This window comes from Salvelinus fontinalis, chromosome 6, assembly GCF_029448725.1.
Source record: "Salvelinus fontinalis isolate EN_2023a chromosome 6, ASM2944872v1, whole genome shotgun sequence".
In the NCBI taxonomy this organism is placed as follows: Eukaryota; Metazoa; Chordata; class Actinopteri; order Salmoniformes; family Salmonidae; genus Salvelinus; species Salvelinus fontinalis.
In genome coordinates, this window is record NC_074670.1 from 34,989,269 (window position 1) to 35,009,582 (window position 20,314).

Here is a 20,314-nt window from a genome sequence, read left to right on the forward strand (position 1 = left end):
GTAGGCTGCATATAATTTTACTTAAGTGAGAGAGGTTGCAGTAGATTGAACAGATGTTGCGAAATTTGGGGGCAAAAGAGATTTGAAGGTCGATGTGGTGAGAAAGGCGAAGAATTAACATTAAAGAAAGGGGAGGGGAAAGGGGTGGAGAGCGCTAAATCGACAAGGGCAGATAAAGGAGAGAGTGGAACGCTCACGAAGGTACACATCTACGGAATCACCAGAGCCACTTCCGCCCACACGAAAGATGGCGGCTCCCTTGATGGAGAAATTGTCGGAATCATTAGGTTCCCCAGAACCTGCGGTTCGACTGATTCTGTCCGTTTTAGTCGGTGAGTTCAATTCAGTCATCTCTGGCATATTTCAGTAGACTCTCTGACATAACCATGTGTCAATGTAATATTGATTTACACCTTTAAAACAGTGTAACAACACACACTCTGCTAAACCAGGTAACGTTAATGATGTCTCTTGCTCAGCTGCAGTGACTAGCCAGACTAACGTTAGCTAGCTAGCGAGTAGACCCGCTGACAAGCCGAACGATAATACAATAGCTAAATGTATTTAGCTAGCCTTGTTTTGCAAGCTGACCAGACGGGCTGCAAGGTTGAGCGGGCACAAGAATAAGCAGAACACATTATCTGCTCTGCTGATTGTCAGAAAACATATTATTTTAGCTAACGTTAGCTAGCGATTATGGAAGAGGTTACTACAAGCGGTTGTAACATACAGTACGGACAGGTTTACTTTACATGGTCGGTGTATCCCAGGTAGCTGGGTGTCTTGTCATCTCTGAACTTTGCTCTGACACATTAACCTTTTTTTTTCTGAAGTCACATTTGCTGGGATTGACTAACAAATAGTGCAGTATTTCAGTTCATTGTCTTAAATTAATTGCTGTTGCTATTCAGCTTCTGTTACCCTGATATTGTTTGTTCTTGCTGTAGCCTATAATTGTACATCTCTTGCCTTTGGCTCATGTTGTATCACAGTAGTCCCCATGTTTACAATCTTGTAAATGTATAGAAACTACAATATTGCCTTTACCAGTCATCATTGTGATTGTGACACATTGAAGGTATCAGATTGCAAGACCTCCCGACCTCTATACTTTATGGAAGTAAATAAAATGTGATTACCAGCTGTTAATTCTACTGCCAATGTCTACCCTTGTCAGTTACACACACCAGAAAACTGAGTGTGGGGGTGTGTGCAGAGTGGTTCAATTGGGAGTTTTTTTTTCTTTTTTCTATAGTGCACTGACCTAAACAATAAGCACCAAAAGCTCATATGACTGCAAAACTACATGCTCTTAATTAACCAACTGCTTGGCAGCTGTTAACCCCATTTCTCCACAACCAAATAGCATGTGATTTCTCTGTAATGCTCAGATAATGACACTCCAGTGGAGTGACTTTTCATAATCGAACATGAAAAGTCACTCTGCTTTAGGCATACAAATTGAACAGAAGCTCTCAATTAATTTGAAGTGTCCAGGGATCCAAAACATAAACGATTGGTCAGTGTTTCCAGATAAAAAAAATTTAAGCTGTGGTGGCAAAGGTCACAGATGGACCTTTAACATTTTTGTAGAATGACTGTGAGAAGGTCCGTTCTGGTGACTTTTTAAAAGGACATTCCACTACAATATTAATGGAATACAATTATGCTAACACCATCTAAAATATAATTTGCCCTTCCAGCCCAAAACATATTGGTACTTATCATCATGATCTGTCAGGTGCGCTATTTAGCTAAAAGCATTATGCTATCACCTGGCTGTAGCCCAACTGATGCATCATGGTGGCTAATAAATGGCCTAAAGAATGGGGTTTTCCATCTGCATTTACCCCATTGGGCTAAGAATTAGCTACATTGCAAACTCTGAACATGATCTTGTTGCTAGTTAGCATCATATTGATGACTTGAATGTCCCAAAAATACACTGTACAGTATGTTACCGTAAATTCAAAATAAACTTTTGTTTAGCAGTATTACATTACAGTAAACTTTACAGCAATGTATTGTTAAACCAGTTTATTTAGAATTTACAGGTACAGTTGAAGTTGGAAGTTTACATACACTTAGGTTGGAGTCATTAACTCGATTTTCAAGCACTCCACAAATTTCTTGTTAACAAACTATAGTTTTGGCAAGTTGGTTAGGACATCTACTTTGTGCATGACACAAGTAATTTTTCCAACAATTGTTTACAGATTATTTCACTTATAATTCACTGTATCGCAATTCCAGTTGGTCAGAAGTTTACATACACTAAGTTGACTGTGCCTTTAAACAGCTTGGAAAATTCCAGAAAATGATGTCTTGGCTTTAGAAGCTTCTGATAGGCTAATTGTCGTCATTTGAGTCGATTGGAGGTGTACCTGTGGATGTATTTCAAGGCCTACCTTCAAACTCAGTGCCTCTTTGCTTGACATCATGGGAAAATCTAAAGAAATCAGCCAAGACCTCAGAAAAAAATTGTAGCCCTCCACAAGTCTGGTTCATCCTTGGGAGCAATTTCCAAACACCTGAAGGTAACACGTTCATCTGTACAAACAATAGTACGCAAGTATAAACACCATGGGACCACGCAGTTGGCATACCGCTGAGGAAGGAGATGCATTGTGTCTCCTAGAGATGAACATACATTGGTGCGAAAAGTGCAAATCAATCCCAGAACAACAGCAAAGGACCTTGTGAAGATGCTGGAGGAGATCATTACAAAAGTATCTATAGTCACTGTAAAACGAGAACTACATCGATATAACCTGAAGGGCCGCTCAGCAAGGAAGAAGCCACTGCTCCAAAAGTGCCATTGAGAAAGCCAGACAAAGATCGTACTTTTTGGAAAAATGTCCTCTGGTCTGATGAAACAAAAATAGAACTGTTTGGCCATAATGACCATTGTTATGTTTGGAGGAAAACGGGGGAGGCTTGCAAGCCAAAGACCACCATCCCAACCGTGAAGCACGCGGGTGGCAGCATCATGTTGTGGGGGTGCTTTGCTGCAGGAGGGACTGGTGCACTTCACAAAATAGATGGCATCATGAGGCAGGAAAAATATGTGGATATATTGAAGCAGCATCTCAAGACATCAGTCAGGAAGTTAAAGCTTGGTCGCGAATGGGTCTTACAAATGGACAAGGACCCCAAGCATACTTCAAAAGTTGTGGCAAAAGGGCTTAAGGACAACAAAGTCAAGGTATTAGAGTGGCCATCACAAAGCCCTGACCTCAATCCTATAGAAAATGTGTGGGCAGAACCGAAAAATCATGTGCGAGCAAGGAGGCCTACAAACCTGACTCATTTACACCAGCCCTGTCAGGAGGAATGGGCCAAAATTCACCCAACCTATTGTGGGAAGGTGGTGGAAGGCTACCTGAAACATTTGACCCAAGTTAAACAATTTAAAAGGCAATGCTACACTCAATTAGTATTTGGTATGTAAACTTCTGACCCCCTGGGAACGTGATGAAAGAAATAAAATCTGAAATCATTCTCTCTACTATTATTCTGACATTTCACATTCTTAAAATAAAGTGGTGATCCTAACTGACCTATGACAGGGAATTATTACTAGTATTAAATGTCAGGAATTGTGAAAAACCTGAGTTTAAATGTATTTGGCTAAGGTGTATGTAAACTTCCGACTTCAACTGTAACTGGCCGCCAGTAAGTGACCGTAAAAGCAACAGACTTTTTTTTAGTGTAGGCCTACCTGTTACATTTGGCCCTGATCTCCTCTCTGCCCTCATCTCTTCTCGTAAACAGCAAGCGCTAAAAGCACCTAAACCATTCTGCTCATACTCCGGTTTGAAAATGGTTCAGTTCACACATTTTTAGGAGTTGAGAAATAATACATGTAGTAGTAATGGAAAGCTGGGATCCTCTTTTTAAGTGGCCATTAACCCCTTTCAAATGTGTCTTGTGATGGTGCAATGTCTGGGCAAATGCATACATGTTTTCCCCTGTGGTACACACAATTTGAAAGTGTATTATTTTCTTGCATAGAATGTGACAAGCCAATTGAAAAGGTTCCCATATTCAACTATGGGGTTGTCTGATTTTGGTGTTAGGCTACTCATGTTGGCTGAGAAAGTACATGTGGACAGCAGCATCTTCAAAGTGTGTCTCGGCAGAAGCATTTTTTTCTGTTTTACACATTTTTGGGGGGGGGTGTAGGCAACCATTATATAGCAGTTGCGCAGCCTGTGCGAGCAGTCAGGAAGGTGCGTGCACAGTCTCGAATGCGTTGACTACATCGGGCGGGAGACACGGCACAACCATTTTTTTGATTTTTATTAGATCTTGTTGTATGAATTGTGTCTAAGGTACAGAACCTCAGCCCTGGTGGGCCCCAGACCAATTGCATCCCTGGGTGTGCACTGATAAACGTCTCCGTTTTATCTTGAGGTTGTAGCACTGAACTACAAGGTCTTAATTTTGCTGTCATCACTAAGGGCTCTTGTCTAGAATGATTCACTTGTGTTGATTCACATGTTAACTGTCTCCTCCTTTCTCTCTTTCTGTCGTTCCTTCAGGGTACCCCTGTGCCCTGCTGTACCGGCAATTCTTCTTCCACCAGCCACCCACTGTCATTCACTTATACCACGCCATCTCCGGACTGTCTCTGGCAGCTTTCAACTTTGGTGAGACGCAAAGGGACGGAGGGAGGGGACGGAGGGAGGCAGAGAGGCAAATAGAGGAGGAGGGAGGCAGAGAGAAAGGAGATGGGGAAGTGGTGTGGGGGATGGGGAGAGGAAATTAATGAAGGTGGAAGTTGGTAGGTATTTCAGCTCATGCCTATACATTTGTTAAAAGGATTGAGAAGTTTGCTATGACCAGGAGCGTATTTTTGAGCAGTGCTACATGAAATAGCGAAATAGTGTCATCAATAACTTATAACAATATTGGAACATCACAACTTCAGGGGGAGGTGAGAGAACAGGTGGGTTGTTGAGAAAACAATCAAATTGTATTTGTCATATGCGCCGAATACAACAGGTGTAGTAGACCTTGCAGTGAAATGCTTACTTACAAGCCCTTAACCAACAATGGAGTTAAGACAATCCCTAAAAAAAGAGATAAGAATAGCAAATAATTAAAGAGCAGCAGTAAATAACAATAGCGGGGTTATATACAGGGGGTAACGGTACAATGTGCCAATGGGGGGGGGGGGGGCACCGGGATCGAGGTAATTATGTACATTTAGGTAGTTATTAAAGTGGCTATGCATAGATAATAACAGAGTAGGGGGGGGGGGGGGGGGGGCAGGCAATGCAAAAAGTTCAGCCAAGTGGCTGGGGAATGAGTAGTGGGGAATGGGTAATGATTTCCTTATGGTGGTGATGTTGGCAGGGAAACTGTTGGGATGGGGACCTATTTCCTTGGCGTTAACTCCAGAGGGGGGGGGTGAAAGGGTAAAGTGGCTCATTTCTGAAAACAGTGTTTGTCTCACCATTACTTTGCAGCGGTGGGAGTAGGGTTGAAAAATTCTGGAAACTTTAAATAATTTCCCTGGTCTTCCAGAAATCCTGGTTCCTTCCTGATTCTGGCTACTCGCCAACTGGGATTTCTGGGAAAACCAGGGAATTTATTGAAATATTTTTGTGGCCCTATGTGGAAGCATCCCTCAGCTCTGTTGATTTTCCCCACCCCAAAGAAATGTGCCCTCTTGTTTCAAATTAAATATTTTGGTGTTTTGTAGCTTTGATTATTGCTTCAGGGGCTTCCATGCCATACTAACAAAAAACCCTAGTGTGTAACGCTGCAAGGGAACGGCCTAGAACAGGACAGTATCTTAAGGGTGGGATTTGTATAGCTCAAGGATGTCAAACTCGTTTTGACCCGCGGGCCTGACTCAGTCTTCATCGAGGTCCGGAGGGCTGCACACACAATTTGTTATATTTCCTCACCGTCAAAATTACCAAAATACAGTCCTCTATCCATAATTTGGGGAGTTTACCATGCTTCCTGACTTTCTAGCTTTCGTTTCACTGATTGTTAGAAATCTGGACAGAGTGAAGAGACTATAAATGTAGGTACTTTATAATTTCTACACAGTTTTGATTTGGTTGAGCTTAGGGTTGCATATTTTGGGGAATATTCAGAGGTGGAAACTTTCCGTGGGAATTAACGGGAATATATGGGGAATTAACAAATGTATGCATATTAATACCATTATAAATGTAGATGTTTTTTTGCATTGGATATATTTACAATATATGGAGACAAACCTTTTACCTAGACATAAAGTAGACATAATTGCAAATTATTAAATCCTTCCCATAGAAGTTGTAAAAAACTATTTAGTTACGAATGTAACTTTTAAATGAGTTGGCTCTTCACATGGGATAATTTCACTGAACAACAAAAGGGAATATTGAATGATCACCAATGATCCATCGCATCTCCCAAAAACGTTTTCAACATACATCTGTAAAATGATAGTCTAGAAACTAAAGCTTTGGTTGTCTTCTTCTCAGGCTTCCATGTCTTCTCCCCGGACCTCCTCAATGTCCACCTCTTGAACATCAGTCTTTGAGGCCTCATCTTCACTGTTACTTTCCAACCTTGTTGAGGATGGCTCATTGTCAGGCTCAAAAAGCCTCAAATTTGCCCGGATGGCCACCAATTTATCAACCCTTGTATTGGTAAGCCTGTTGCGTGCTTTTGTGTGTGTGTTCCCAAACAAGGACCAGTTGCGCTCTGAGGCGGCTGATGTTGGTGGGATTTGGAGGATGATGGAGGCAACATGGGAAAGAGCCTCAGATCCACAAAGTCCCTTCCACCAGGTGGCTGATGAGATATTGGCACGACTGCCATATTGCATCTCCATCCCAAAGCCCTTGCTTGGAAGTGTACAGTTGTGGCCAAAAGTTGAGAATGACACAAATATTCATTTCCACAAAGTTTGCTGCTTCAGTGTCTTTAGATATTTGTCAGTTGTTATTATTAATTACTGACTGACTACTGAATTATAATTACAAGTGTCAAAGGCTTTTATTGACAATTACATGTAGTTGATATTTTTGTTTGATATTTGCAGTGTTGACCCTTCTTTATTAAGAGCTCTGCAATCCGCCCTGGCATGCTGTCAATTAACTTCTGGGCCACATCCTGACTGATGGCAGCATAATCAATGCTTGGAGTTTGTCAGAATCTGTAGGTTTTTGTTTGTCCACCCGCCTCCTTAAGGAGTCTGGCCATGGACCCAAAATATCGATGTTTTGTTCCCCGAGCCACTTAGTTATCACTTTTACCGTATGGCAAGGAGCTCCATCATGCTGGAAAAGGCATTGTTCGTCACCAAACTGTTCCTGGATGGTTGGGAGAAGTTGCTCTCAGAGGATGTGTTGGTACCATTCTATTCATGGCTGTGTTCTTAGGCAAAATTGTGAGTGAGCCCACTCCCTTGGCTGAGAAGCAACCCCATACATGAATGGTCTCAGGATGCTTTACTGTTGGCATGACACAGGACTGATGGTAGAGCTCACCTTGTCATCTCCGGACAAGCTTTTTTTCCGGATGCCCCAAACAATCAGAAAAGGGATTCATCAGAGAAAATGACTTTACCCCAGTCCTCAGCAGTCCAATCCCTGTACCTTTTGCAGAATATCAGTCTGTCCCTGATGTTTTTCCTGGAGAGAAGTGGCTTCTTTGCTGCCCTTGACACCAGGCCATCCTCAAAGTCTTCACCTCACTGTGCGTGCAGATTCACTCACACCTGCCTGCTGCCATTCCTGAGCAAGCTCTGTCCTGGTGGTGCCCCAATCCCGCAGCTGAATCACCTTTAGGAGACGGTCCTGGCGCTTGCTGGACTTTCTTGGGCGCCCTGAAGCCTTCTTCACAACAATTGAACCGCTCTCCTTGAAGTTCTTGATGATCAGATAAATGGTTGATTTAGGTGCATTCTTACTGGCAGCAATATCCTTGCCTGTGAAGCCCTTTTTGTACAAAGCAATGATGACTGCATGTGTTTCCTTGCAGGTAACCATGGTTGACAGAGGAAGAACAATGATTCCAAGCACCACCCTCCTTTTCAAGCTTCCAGTTTGTGATTCGAACTGACTGATCTCCAGCCTTGTCCTCGTCAACACTCACACCTGTGTTAACGAGAGAATCACTGACATGTCAGCTGGTCCTTTTGTGGCAGGGTTGAAATGCAGTGGAAATGTTTTTGGGGGATTCGGGTTCATTTGCATGGCAAAGAGGGACTTTGCAATTCATCTGATCACTCTTCATAACATTCTGGAGTATATTGCCATCATACAAACTGAGCGAGCAGACTTTGTGAAAATTAATATTTGTGTCATTCTCAACTTTTGGCCACGACTGTACATCGCCACACAGCCAAGAACCTTGCTCTCATCCAGGCCAAGGTGGCGAGACACGGTAGTGATGACACCATAGGCCTTGTTGATCTCTGCACCAGACAGGATGCTCTTGCCAGCATATTTGGGGTCCAACATGTACACTGCGGCTTGTATGGGCTTCAGGCAGAAGTCGTCACACTTTTTGATGCATTTCAGAACTGCAGTTCCCTCTGCTTGGAGCAACAGTGAAGTGGGCAGGGCAGTATGGATTTCTCCTCTTACATCTGCAAGCAGAGTCTGAACATCAGACAGGGTGGCATTGTATCCCTCAATCTGTGCAATGGCTACTGCTATAGGTTTCAGGCTGCTTACCACTCTCTCCCAAAATACATCATCCAGGAGGATCCTCTTGATGGGGCTATCCATATCAGCATACTGTGATAGGGCCATTTCTTGGAGAGACTCCTTCCCCCCCAGGAGACTGTCAAACATGATGACAACACCACCCCAACGGGTGTTGCTGGGCAGCTTCAATGTGGTGCTCTTATTCTTCTTGCTGCTTGGTGAGGTAGATTGCTGCTATAACTTAATGACTGCCTTCAGCTCATCTGCAATGTAGAGACCGGTGTGTCTGTTGTCCCTTGTGTCTGTGCTCTTGTAGAATACTGTTTGAGGGGTTGAGATGATGTAGTTAATTATTCCTTGCCCACGAACATTCAACCACCAATCAGAGATGATTGCAATACAGTCGGCTTTCTCTATGATTTGCTTGACATCCACTTGAACTCTGAACTCTGCATCCAGCAAATGAGTAGATAAAGCCTGTCTGGTTGGAGGGGTGTATGCTGAGCGACGAACATTCAGAAATCTCTTCCAATACCTGTGAGCATCAGAGGTGAACCAGTTGCATACACCGCTCAGGCAAGATATTCATAAGCATTTCTCTGACTACGTTCCTCCACAGATTCAAAAAAACTTCTGATTCCAGGAAGACCATGAGCTGTTGCAATCGATAAGGTGTCTGATTCATCATTTTCACCTCGAATAGAAGTAGAGGGACTTGTCAGAGGTTGCTGAACTTTATGCACTTGGCCAGATGATTCTGCATCTTGACATTCTTCATATATGATTTGGCACAGTATTTGCAAATTTAGACAGCTTTTCCTTCAACATTAGCTGCAGTGACATGTCACCACACATCAGATGGTGCCCGTGGTAAAGATTAGAAAAACGTTTTTAAAATCAATGCAATTTCATGTAGAGCTAAATAGTTAAGCAGTTAGATTAAACAACTCCTTTTGTAAGATAAATGTTTTAAGATGAAACATGTATGGAAACAGGTGAAATAACACTCAGTTAGCAGGATCAAGTAAGCTAAAACACATGGTAGCAAAAACAAACTAGCAGAAATTGTTAGAAAGGATTTAAACACACTTTGCTGTAGGCTACTATTTACTTGTTAACAAAAAATAAGAATGTGAAATGTCAGAATAATAGTAGAGAATGATTTATTTCAGCTTTTATTTCTTTCATCACATTCCCAGTGGGTCAGAAGTTTACATACTCAATTAGTATTTGGTAGCATTGCCTTTAAATTGTTTAACTTGGGCCAAATGTTTTGGGTAGTCTTCCACAAGCTTCCCACAATAGGTTGGGTGAATTTTGGCCCATTCCTCCTGACAGAGCTGGTGTAACTGAGTCAGGTTTGCAGGCCTCCTTGTTCACACACGCCTTTTCAGTTCTGCCCACAATTTTTTTTATAGGATTGAGGTCATTGCTTTGTAATGGCCACTCCAAAACCTTGACTTTGTTGTCCTTAAGCCATTTTGGAAGTATGCTTGGGGTCATTGTCCATTTGGAAGACCCATTTGCGACCACGCTTTAACTTCCTGACTGATGTCTTGAGATGTTGCTTCAATATAGCCACATAATTTTCCTTCCTCGTGAAGCCATCTATTTTGTGAAGTGCACCAGTCCCTCCTGCAGCAAAGCACCCCCACAACATGATGCTGCCACCCCTGTGCTTCACGGTTGGGATGGTGTTCTTTGGTTTGCAAGCCTCCCCCGTTTTCCTCCAAACATAACAATGGTCATTATGGCCAAACAGATCTATTTTTGTTTCATCAGACCAGAGGACATTTCTCCAAAAAGTACGATCTTTGTCCCCATGTGCAGTTGCAAACCGTAGTCTGGCTTTTTTGTGGCGATTTTTGGAGCAGTGGCTTCTTCCTTGCTGAGCGGCCTTTCAGGTTATGTCGATATAGGACTCGTTTTACTGTGGACATAGATACTTTTGTACCTGTTTCCTCCAGCATCTTCACTTTGCTGTTCTGGGTTTGATTTGCACTTTTCGCACCAAAATACGTTCATCTCTTGGAGACAGAACACGTCTCCTTCCTGAGCGGTATGCCGGCTGCATGGTCCCATGGTGTTTATACTTGCGTACTATTTTTTTGTACAGATGAATGTGGTACCTTTTTTTAGGCGTTTGGAAATTGCTCCCAAGGATGAACCAGACTTGTGGGTCTTTTTTTTTTCTTCTTTTGATTTTCCCATGATGTCAAGCAAAGAGGCACTGAATTTGAAGTTAGGCCTTGAAATACATCCACAGGTACACAGGCTAATTGACATCATTAGAGTCAATTGCATATCAGAAGCTTCTAAAGCCATGACGACATTTTCTGGATTTTTCTAAGCTTTTTAAAGGCACAGTCAACTTAGTGTATCTAGACTTCTGACCCACTGGAATTGTGATTAAGTGAAATAATCTGTCTGTAATGACTTGTCATGCACAAAGTAGATGTCCTAACCGACTTACCCAAACTATAGTTTGTTAACAAGAAACTTGTGGAGTGGTTGAAAAACGAGTTTTAATGACTCCAACCTAAGGGTATGTCAACTTCCGACTTCAACTGTGTGTCATAAAATATATTCACCCCACCCAGTATTGTAATCAAAACTTACCAGAAAGCATGTAGTCCTTGGCTCAGACAGTGTAGAAGTGTGGGCTCAATAGCATCTCATTAGTGTGTGAGATCTTGAGAATCAGCTGTACATGTGATGGAAGAAAGCACTGTGCATGCAGAGGGTTGCAATTCCATTGAATTGAGGATAGCTTAACCAAAATATGCCACAAGATCTAGAATTGCCTTATGTCCATCCCACAAAAAAGGTTCACTGTTATAAGGTTATTTTTTTAAACGAATTTAAGCAAGATGCCCAAATTTCCCAGGCTTTAATTCCAATAGAAAATTTCTGGGGAAATTCCAGAAAGTTTCTGACCCATACATTTTAGAATGAGGCTGTAACGTAACAGAATGTGGAAAAGGTCACAGTGTCTCTCACTGTTCAAGTAAACCTACCATTAAAATGATAGACTGATCATTTCTTTGTCAGTGGGAAAACATACAAAATCAGCAGGGGATCAAATACTTTTCCCTCTCAGTGTGTGTGTGTATGTATGTATGTATGTATGTATGTATGTATGTATGTATATGTGTATTTTGCTCAAAACACCCCAGGGGCCGCATTGAGTCGGCTGTATGTTAGACCTTGAGCTAGTCCAGCCGTGTCAATCATTAAATTTGTACGCTATAGCTAGCCTAACCAGTAACCACCAAGTCATGAGTAATTGTGAAGAAGTAAAGAGACTGACTGAGTGAGTCTAGAGAAGGATGGTTTGATGTTTACATAAGGGTAGGGGATTAATAACACAACATTTTTCCCCCCCTTGTTCTCTGCTGCACTTGGATTTTACAGCAGGTCTGTTGCACTTTCCCTGTCTTTGTGGAATCTGTCTTTAATTTTTTTTTTTATTATCCTCTTCACATAACCTCTTCAACTTGCAAGAATGCACTTTTTCTTCCTCTGTTTCTCTGTGCTAATATCCATCTCTCTGCCCCTCTATCATTTCAACTTTCTGTCTCTTTCAGGCACACAGCTCTATCACTCTGCATTATGCGTCCTTGTCCAGTTCCTGATGATGAGGCTTATGGGAAGGACGATAACAACCGTCCTGGCCAGCTTTATTTTTCAAATGGTGAGATTTCTTTCTCGCTCTTTATTTTTCTCCTTTTCTCTTAATCTCTTCCTGTGTTCTCTTGCTCTCTCTTGCTTGCTGCCCCTCCCTTGGTACAGTAGTTGAAGAGCTGCACTGTGTGTGAATTCTGCTGTTCATGTTAGGATATCCTCTTCCTCTTGTCCTTTTTGCTTTCACTGGAGTACTGACGCGCCGTAGAGCACTGCCACTGTATGACGTAATGCGCTCTCTCCCTCCCTCCTTTGTAAAAAAAAGTGTGATTGTGATAATTGTTTTGTATGTTTGTTTTTGATCATGTCTGTCTTCTCTCTTTCTTCATCCACTTCTCTCTCTGTAGGCATACCTGCTGTCAGGCTACTACTACACAGCTACAGAAGAATACGATATCAAATGGACCATGCCCCAATGTGTCCTTGCACTCAAACTTATCGGTATGCTCATCACTAACACCCTCTCTCCACTGCTCTGTACAACACCTCTGTTTCCCACTTTTTTTATTTTGTGTAACACCCGACGCTGAATGATTTATTTGTCCTATTTTCTTTTCTTGTTGACAACTTGTAGTAGTTGTTCATTAGCCTCGGAGATAACATGGATCATATTTTGCGTAGTATACTAAAAATCCTACTAAAATCCGTCATGGCTTTACGTCTGTGCAGCTGAGGAACATCTACAGTCTAAAAAGTATTAATTCCAATGATCATGGCAATCCTAGGAGCTTTCATAACATAGTGACTGATGCCAATTGCGTTCTCTTTGATTTCAGGTTTGTCATTTGATTACTATGACGGTGGCCAGGAACCAGTGAGTTGCTTGATCTCTCTCTCTCTCTCTCTCTCTCTCTCTAATTGCCATTTGATTATTGGTCAATTCTGTGAATTTTTTTTCTCCCTTATCTGTTCTATTTATTATTTTGCTCTCAGTGTACTTGTCTTTGTGCTTCAACCTCTTCCAAGTTCTCTTTCTCGTGTGTGTACGCGAGCAAGTGAGACTGTTTGGGTGAGAGACTTTGTCCACACATCAGTCAGAGATGAGTTGAGGTAGCGTGTGTGTGTGCATTGAGGAAGTTGTCCATTTACAAACAGGCAAATATCTAGTGGTCATCACTCATTACAATGTTACAGTTGCTGCTCACCTGTTCTGTTTATGTAGGGGGCCTCCTAAATGGCACAACTTTCGACAACCACCTATAGGGCTCTGGGCGACAGTAGAGCACTATGTAGGGAATAGGGTGCGATTTGGGACCCCCATCCCCATAGTCTGGTTACTGTGCTGTGTCTGTGCTGTGTTTTGCCTAGTCAAAAAAGGCCTACAAAAGGCAGGCATGAGGTCCTGTTGTATGTCTACGATATCATCACCATCTCTCTGTCTCTGTCATTCGTTGCACAATGTCGTTTCTGTATTGTTGTTTACCATTCTATCCGTGTCAGAGAATACTATTTGTTGTTGCTGACTATTGACTGTTGGACTATTATCTTTTGTAGTGTTTTGGAAACATGCCACGGGTTTGCACTTGGAAACCCAGCAGTTTTATGCCCCCTAGTTAAATGCCTGTTAAGTAGTCCTATTTGGTTCAATTGAGTTTGCGGTCCAACCGTGGGCAGCTTTCAATAAGAACCCTGGGTAACTGGATATGCAGGGAGCTTATTCTTTCTCAGCCAGTGACTTTGTGCACTGTTACAAAAATGCTTCTCTATTTCCTGTCGTTTCTTTCACATTCATTCTACGCTTTCCCTTTCTCTGTTCTCTTTTACCCAACCTTTCCCCTTTTACTCTAAATCCTCCTAACCCTCCCCCTTATTTCTCCCTCTCCCCGGCTCAACCACAATTCTCCCCCTCCACCCCACCAGTCCAAGTTGAATGAGGAGCAGAAGAGGTCAGCCCTGGCCAATGTTCCCTCTCTGCTGGAGGTTATCGGATTCTCCTACTTCTACGGAGGCTTTCTGGTGGGACCCCAGTTCACACTGCGCAGCTACCAGAGGCTAGTCAAAGGGGAGCTCACCGACTGCCCCGGACAGCCACCTAACAGGTAGAGGAAGGGAGGCAGGAATGGATGGAGGGAAGGGCAGACCGGGAGGTAGGACCGGGGGGGGTTGAGGAAGGGGATGGATACATGGGTTTACTTAACAAGCTTTTTCTTTTTCTCAGTGTTATACCTGCTATGAAGCGGTTCTCCCTCGGCCTCCTCTGCCTGGTGATCTACGCAATATTTAGTCCGCACTACCCAGATAGCTATTACCTAACAGATGAGTACGACGTAAGAAAGCCTTGCTTTTGCACCAGCATTCCTGATGCTTTTAACATCAGATTTGAAGCCAAAGCCACATTTCCATACGTGGTTCTGTTTGACAAATGTAACCGTCCTTAGTCAAATGCGTGTCTCTCCAGGCGCAGCCGTTCTGGTACCGCTGTGTCTTCATCCTCCTTTGGGCCAAAGTCATCCTGTACAAATATGTTAGCTGCTGGGTCATAGCGGTGAGTAGTAGCACTATGTAGCAGCACTTGGTACGTAAAACATCTCATTTCCCGGCTGCACCCGCTTCCAAATAAAACCTTTACAGACACACCTGTCTCCACATACCTGTCATTGTCACACAGAATAGTTCCACTGGGGCACACCTACGTCAGATCAGGTGAGAAGAAATTGGTCTGGGAGCCCAGTATATCAGCGGAACCCTGTATTTAGGTTTTTCAGGAAGAAGTTATTTAAGTGTTTTGTAAAAGGAATGTTTTTTTTTTGTGACTCAGGAGGGCGTCTGTATACTCTCTGGGCTCGGCTATAATGGGCTGGGTCAGAATGGCGAGCACCAATGGGACGCCTGCGCAAATATGAAAGTGTGGACGTTTGAGACCACACCCCTTTTCACAGGCACCATCGCCTCCTTCAACATAAACACCAATGCCTGGGTGGCCAGGTTAGTGCCTGACTAGAACTCAAACTATTTATGGCCAGGTTTGTGCTTTCTGGGATCCTTGGGGCATCCTTACTGTCACCATTATAAATTACACTTTAATTGGGTAAGGACATCCCAGGGATCTTGGATAGCAAGGACCTTAGTACCTGACTAAAATTATGCATGGCTAGGATAGTACCAAACTATGTAGGGCCAAGTTAGTGCCTGACAAAGTGATACAAATTATACATCTAACAATATTTGGCGGTTTGTAACATTCCTCCAGGCACGTGTTTAAGCGGTTGAAGTTCCTGGGTAATAAGCTCCTGTCTCAGGTGACCGCGCTTGCGTTCCTGGCCATCTGGCATGGCACGCACTCTGGATACCTCCTCTGCTTCTCCATGGAGTTCATCATCGTAAATGTGGAGAGACAGGTATGAGTAAATAATGGATTTCATAGAATTTTAATAAAGCACTACTTGATTACTGAACTTCCTGCTTTACTCTTATGGGTACACTCAATATTGCTGCTTGTCCACTTATCACAGAACAGTGACTTGATTAGGAATGGCTGTTCTAGTTATATTTCTATAGAAACAAGCACCAGAGACAGAGATAATCCTGAGGAGGCAGGAAAATGCCGCCTCGCTTATTTTGGATGCTTTCAAAGTTGTACACGGCAATGTCTTGACCACGGTGGGAATGTACCGTATTTATTTAACTTTTTTTATTTAAGCAAGTAAGGTTAAGGAACCTTTTTTGCGAGGGCGACCTGACCCTCAGTAGTCAACATAGTTGCGTCTAACATTGGGAGCATAAAAACAGTGTGCATGGCTTTTCATCTTTGTTTTCCTAACTCTGGACCTGTGAATTTTAAGCCTCAAGAGGAGACACCCTGTCATTGCTAATCTATCCTCAAGCGGGTCTACAACAAAGGGTCAAGATCTCCATTTAAGCTGTTGGAGGATTCTCAAACTCTCTGCCCTGTATGCGTTACTGGATTACTGTGTGTGCGTCCGTGTCCATAACTATCTTTCTGCTGTATGCCTATCCCTGTTTGTCTCAGGCCCAAGCGCTGGTGAGGGACAGTCCCCTGCTGACCCGCCTGGCCAACAGTCCTCTCTACCCCCTCATCTACCTGGTCCAGCAGTTCATCCACTGGCTCTTCATGGGCTATCCTTTGGTGCCCTTCTGCCTCTTCACCTACGACAAGTGGCTCAGGGTAATAAGCAGCTTAGAACGTGTAATAAGCCGTCGTAATGTTGTCATAAGCACATCGCAACACATTATAAATGTTCAGGCTCTTTATTTACTTTTTTTGAAGTGGCTAAAGGTAGCTGGCAGGTCGTAATGCCACAAACATGTTAGAACTCGGATCATAGATTACTGTGTGCTAAATGCAGTTGTCTGGCATATGTTTAAACTCTTGACTTGGGTTGGGGAAATGGATGTCTGGATGAGGATTTAATCTGCTCGGTTTCTCTTTTGCAGGTGTACTCATCCATTTATTTCTGCGGCCACATATTCTTCTTCACATTGTATCTAGGCATCCCATATCTCCGCAAGGTGCTGGTACCTAGAAAAGAACGGAGCGAGAAAAAGGAGGACTAGAACTATGTTAGGTAATGCAAGCTTCTGTATAGTTCTCCCAGACTTTTCTGTGTTTACAGTAAGGCTGTGGCGATTATGGAATTTTGGATAATGATTAAAGGGATAGTACAAAATGACATATTGGTTTCCTTACCCTGTAAGCTATCTATGGACAAGGTATGACATAAATCCATGCTTTGGTTTTGTTTACCTGGCCCCTGTTTCAAATGCTAACGTTTTAGCAATTGTGGCACAAATACAATGCAAGTCAATGGTAGCTGTATTAGCATTTTTTGCACTTAATGTCCAAATCAACATAACATATTAAAAAAAAATGTAAGTTACTTATAGATGAAAAGCATTTGAAACCGTGGCCAGGTAAACAAAACAAAAGCATTGGTTGCTTTCATACCTTGTCCAAAGACTGCTTACAGAATAAGGAAGCCAATATGCCATTTTGTAACTTGGGTGAACTAGCCCTAAAACTGACAATTTATATTATTATTTTTTTAACTGAGAAAAAAACTGAGCTTGTAATGTATCTTAATGCGACATACCTAATGTATACAACACAGCTTTGGTGACGCCTACATCTCAAATGTATGATTTTGACTACTTGGAACTTTAGGAAATGAAGCGTCCCCTCCCAACAGTGCTGTACTGCCCGTAAAATGATTTCTGCCCTCGTTGAGACATTACCAACTTTACCCTCTTCATGTAAAAATGAAAAAATGCTATTGGGTAAATGATCTACTTAAAATGAAGTTGAAAGTCCTAAAAGAAATGTATTAAAACAATTATTATTCATAATTATCGATTTTATACTATTTTTGTCCCAGCTCTAGTTTAGACTTAAAACCTTGTCAAAACATTCCCTAAGTTTCAGTTACTCATTATGGTCTCCATATTGGCAAAAGGTCGTTTCCAGATAATTAATTAAACTTAAAGGCATAGTTCACCCCAAAATTGACTTTTGACAGATGTTTTCATACCTCATATGGTATGAATTAAAAATATGCAGATCTAAAATGAATGGGAAAGATTCTGATCCAAAGCAAATGCTGCCAATTTTTCCAATTTGTTAGATTTAGGCTTTTCAAATTTCTCCTAATGCATATAGAGGGATCTTCACAACATCTTTATGAATAGACAGAAACGGAGGTAGAAATGTCGTTGTAGCTTATGTTACTTGTGGATATAGGATAATATTTATGATGATGGATTGGACTTCTATAGTGCTTTTCTGCCACATGCTCAAAGCGCTTTTTGTAAGGGGGGGAAAGTCACCTCAACTAATCTCTCACCTCTTCTCTCTCTCTCAGGTCTCTGGCTGAATCTCCACCCAGGATGTGACTGAAGGGAACTGTGACTTTTAACTAGGAGCAGATCAGAAAATATTTTAAAGCCTTTAATATTATTTGTGTACACTTTTTTTTTTTTTTTCTATTTATTTTAGTGTTTTGGACGGGACGCACGTTTTTTTGGGACTAGGGAGATGAGGGTACAGGAAATAACCTTTGTGCCACAATTGTGAGCCAATCAGGGGGTGTTCTCTTGATTTTAGAGAACTTGACTGACGTCTTGTATACACAGAATATTGCACTTACCACTCACGGGCTCTGGGTTTGTAGACGGCTCTGTTTTTATGATCTCTCTTGTTTCAACCCTCCCCTCACGTCCATATAGACTGAGTATGCAAAACATCCTAATATTGAGTTGCACCCCCCCCACAGCCTCAATTCGTCGGGCATGGACTCTACAAGGTGTTGAAAGCGTTCCACAGGGATGCTGGCCCATGTTGACTCCAGTGCTTCCCACAGTTGTGTCAAGTTGACTGGATGTCCTTTGGTTGGTGGACCATTCTTGATACACACGCTAAACTGTTGTGTGAAAAACCCAGCAGCGTTGCAGTTCTTGACACAAGCCGGTGCACCTGGCACCTACTACCATACCCCGTTCAAAGGCACTTAAATATTTTGTCTTGCCCATTCACCGTCTGAATGGCACACATACACAATGCATGTCTCAAGGCTTAAAAATCATTCTTTGTCCTGTCTCCTCCCCTTCATCTACACTGATTTTGAAGTGAATTTAACAAGTGACATAAATAAGGGATCTTAGCTACGCCTGATTCACCTTGTCAGTCTGCCATGGAAAGAGCAGGTATTCTTAAAGTTTTCTCTACTCGGTGTAGAAAGAACCTGCACAGACATGGCTATGGTTCAGGCACAACAGAAATGTATTTGGCACTTTCAGATTTTATGTTAACATGCATTTTGTTGAGAGAACAAAAAAAACAAGGATTGCTGCTCTGATGGGAATTATATATTTTTGGGGAGGAGTGTTTTCATTGATCCGTTGGCCAACACTCACAAGAAGCACTGTAAAACACTGTACACACTAACACGTGACTCAAATGGCCTTGTATTATCAACGAATGTTTTTACATTTATTCTGGTTTCAATTCAGATTTTGTTTCCGTTATTTCGTGATGAGACTGGATTTTATAGCTCTTTTAGGAGGGTTTTATGATAGACCATTTTTGTAGCTTTGGATAAGATTCCATGAAGGGGTTTCAATGCTTTCCTCTTCCCCATCCCCCTCTCCTCATGGCTTTTTCCTCCTCCCCATCCCCCTCTCCTCATGGCTTTGTCTGCCATTCACCATCCTCCTCTCACTCCATTGCCACCCCACACCCTTCCTGGCTGTCTCTGAACAAACTGGAAAACAAACTCACAACAGGTAACCAAAACCACCACTTTTACATTGAGTGACATCACCATACCAATGTCAACAGCATCACCAGTGGTCTCCAGTGAGATCTAGCACCTTCCTCTATCTTTCTTAGGACTTGGTCAAAATTCTCCCTAACCACTGGCACCAAGGTCAGATCTAGAATGTTTGACCTGTCAGCTACCCTGTTCTTACATCTGTGTTGAGGCAACTTCTACCACTATCCTTTTCCAATGCAGAGACACATTGGGAGAGCAGTGACTCACTGTAGCAACAACCCAGATTTGAATAATATTTATACTTGTGGTAATAATTAATTGATGTGAATTAATTGTTATTCCAGAGACTACTTTTTTGCCTTATTGCTACCAAATGTACAAAGGAAAAGAGAAATGGGGGGAAAAAAAGAATTTTAAACAAACTTTTTGTAATGTTCATTAAAATGCTGGATTTTAAAAACCAAAGAGGTGTGTAGTACTTTCAAGTAGTTTTTGGGGGTATTTGTACTTTATATTTTTGACTACTTTTACTTCACTACATTCCTAAAGAACGTACTTTTTACTCCATACATTTTCCCTGACACCCGAAAGTACTCGTTAAATGTTGAGTGCTTAGCAGGACAGAAACGGTCCAATTTACACACTTATCAAGAGAACACCCATGGTCATTCCTATTGCCTCTGATCTGGCAGACTCACTAAACGCATGCATCGTTTGTAAATTATGTCTGAGTGTTAGTGT

The 20,314-nt window shown here is 42.2% G+C and overlaps 1 protein-coding gene across 4 annotated transcripts; it reads left to right on the top strand.

Annotated features, from left to right (window-relative positions):
- Positions 1-174: 174 nt before the first annotated feature.
- LOC129857750 (lysophospholipid acyltransferase 5-like) lies at positions 175-20,038 on the top strand. Of its 4 annotated transcripts, none has more exons than XM_055926282.1 (13): positions 175-332; positions 4,545-4,652; positions 12,248-12,357; positions 12,695-12,788; positions 13,124-13,161; positions 14,208-14,386; positions 14,506-14,614; positions 14,746-14,832; positions 15,106-15,272; positions 15,538-15,685; positions 16,318-16,473; positions 16,743-16,873; positions 18,164-20,038. In XM_055926282.1, exons 1-12 carry the CDS (start codon positions 248-250, stop codon positions 16,860-16,862), a joined length of 1,401 nt encoding a protein of 466 aa, XP_055782257.1. In that variant the 5' UTR covers positions 175-247; the 3' UTR covers positions 16,863-16,873; positions 18,164-20,038. The 4 variants fall into 4 exon arrangements, with proteins under 4 accessions (XP_055782257.1, XP_055782259.1, XP_055782261.1 ...); XM_055926284.1 differs by having other exon boundaries at positions 12,251-12,357; XM_055926286.1 differs by lacking the exon at positions 175-332 and adding an exon at positions 6,489-6,656 and having other exon boundaries at positions 4,564-4,652; positions 12,251-12,357.
- Positions 20,039-20,314: the final 276 nt, after the last annotated feature.

What these genes read in the sequence shown, in the direction of transcription:
- LOC129857750 (XM_055926282.1), top strand. Translation starts at nt 248, where the DNA reads ATGGCGGCTCCCTTGATGGAGAAATTGTCGGAATCATTAGGTTCCCCA. An exon ending in TCTGGCAGCTTTCAACTTTG is followed by an intron (nt 4,653 to 12,247) that starts GTGAGACGCAAA and finishes TTCTGTCTCTTT; the next exon opens with CAGGCACACAGCTCTATCAC. An exon ending in ATGACGGTGGCCAGGAACCA is followed by an intron (nt 13,162 to 14,207) that starts GTGAGTTGCTTG and finishes CCACCCCACCAG; the next exon opens with TCCAAGTTGAATGAGGAGCA.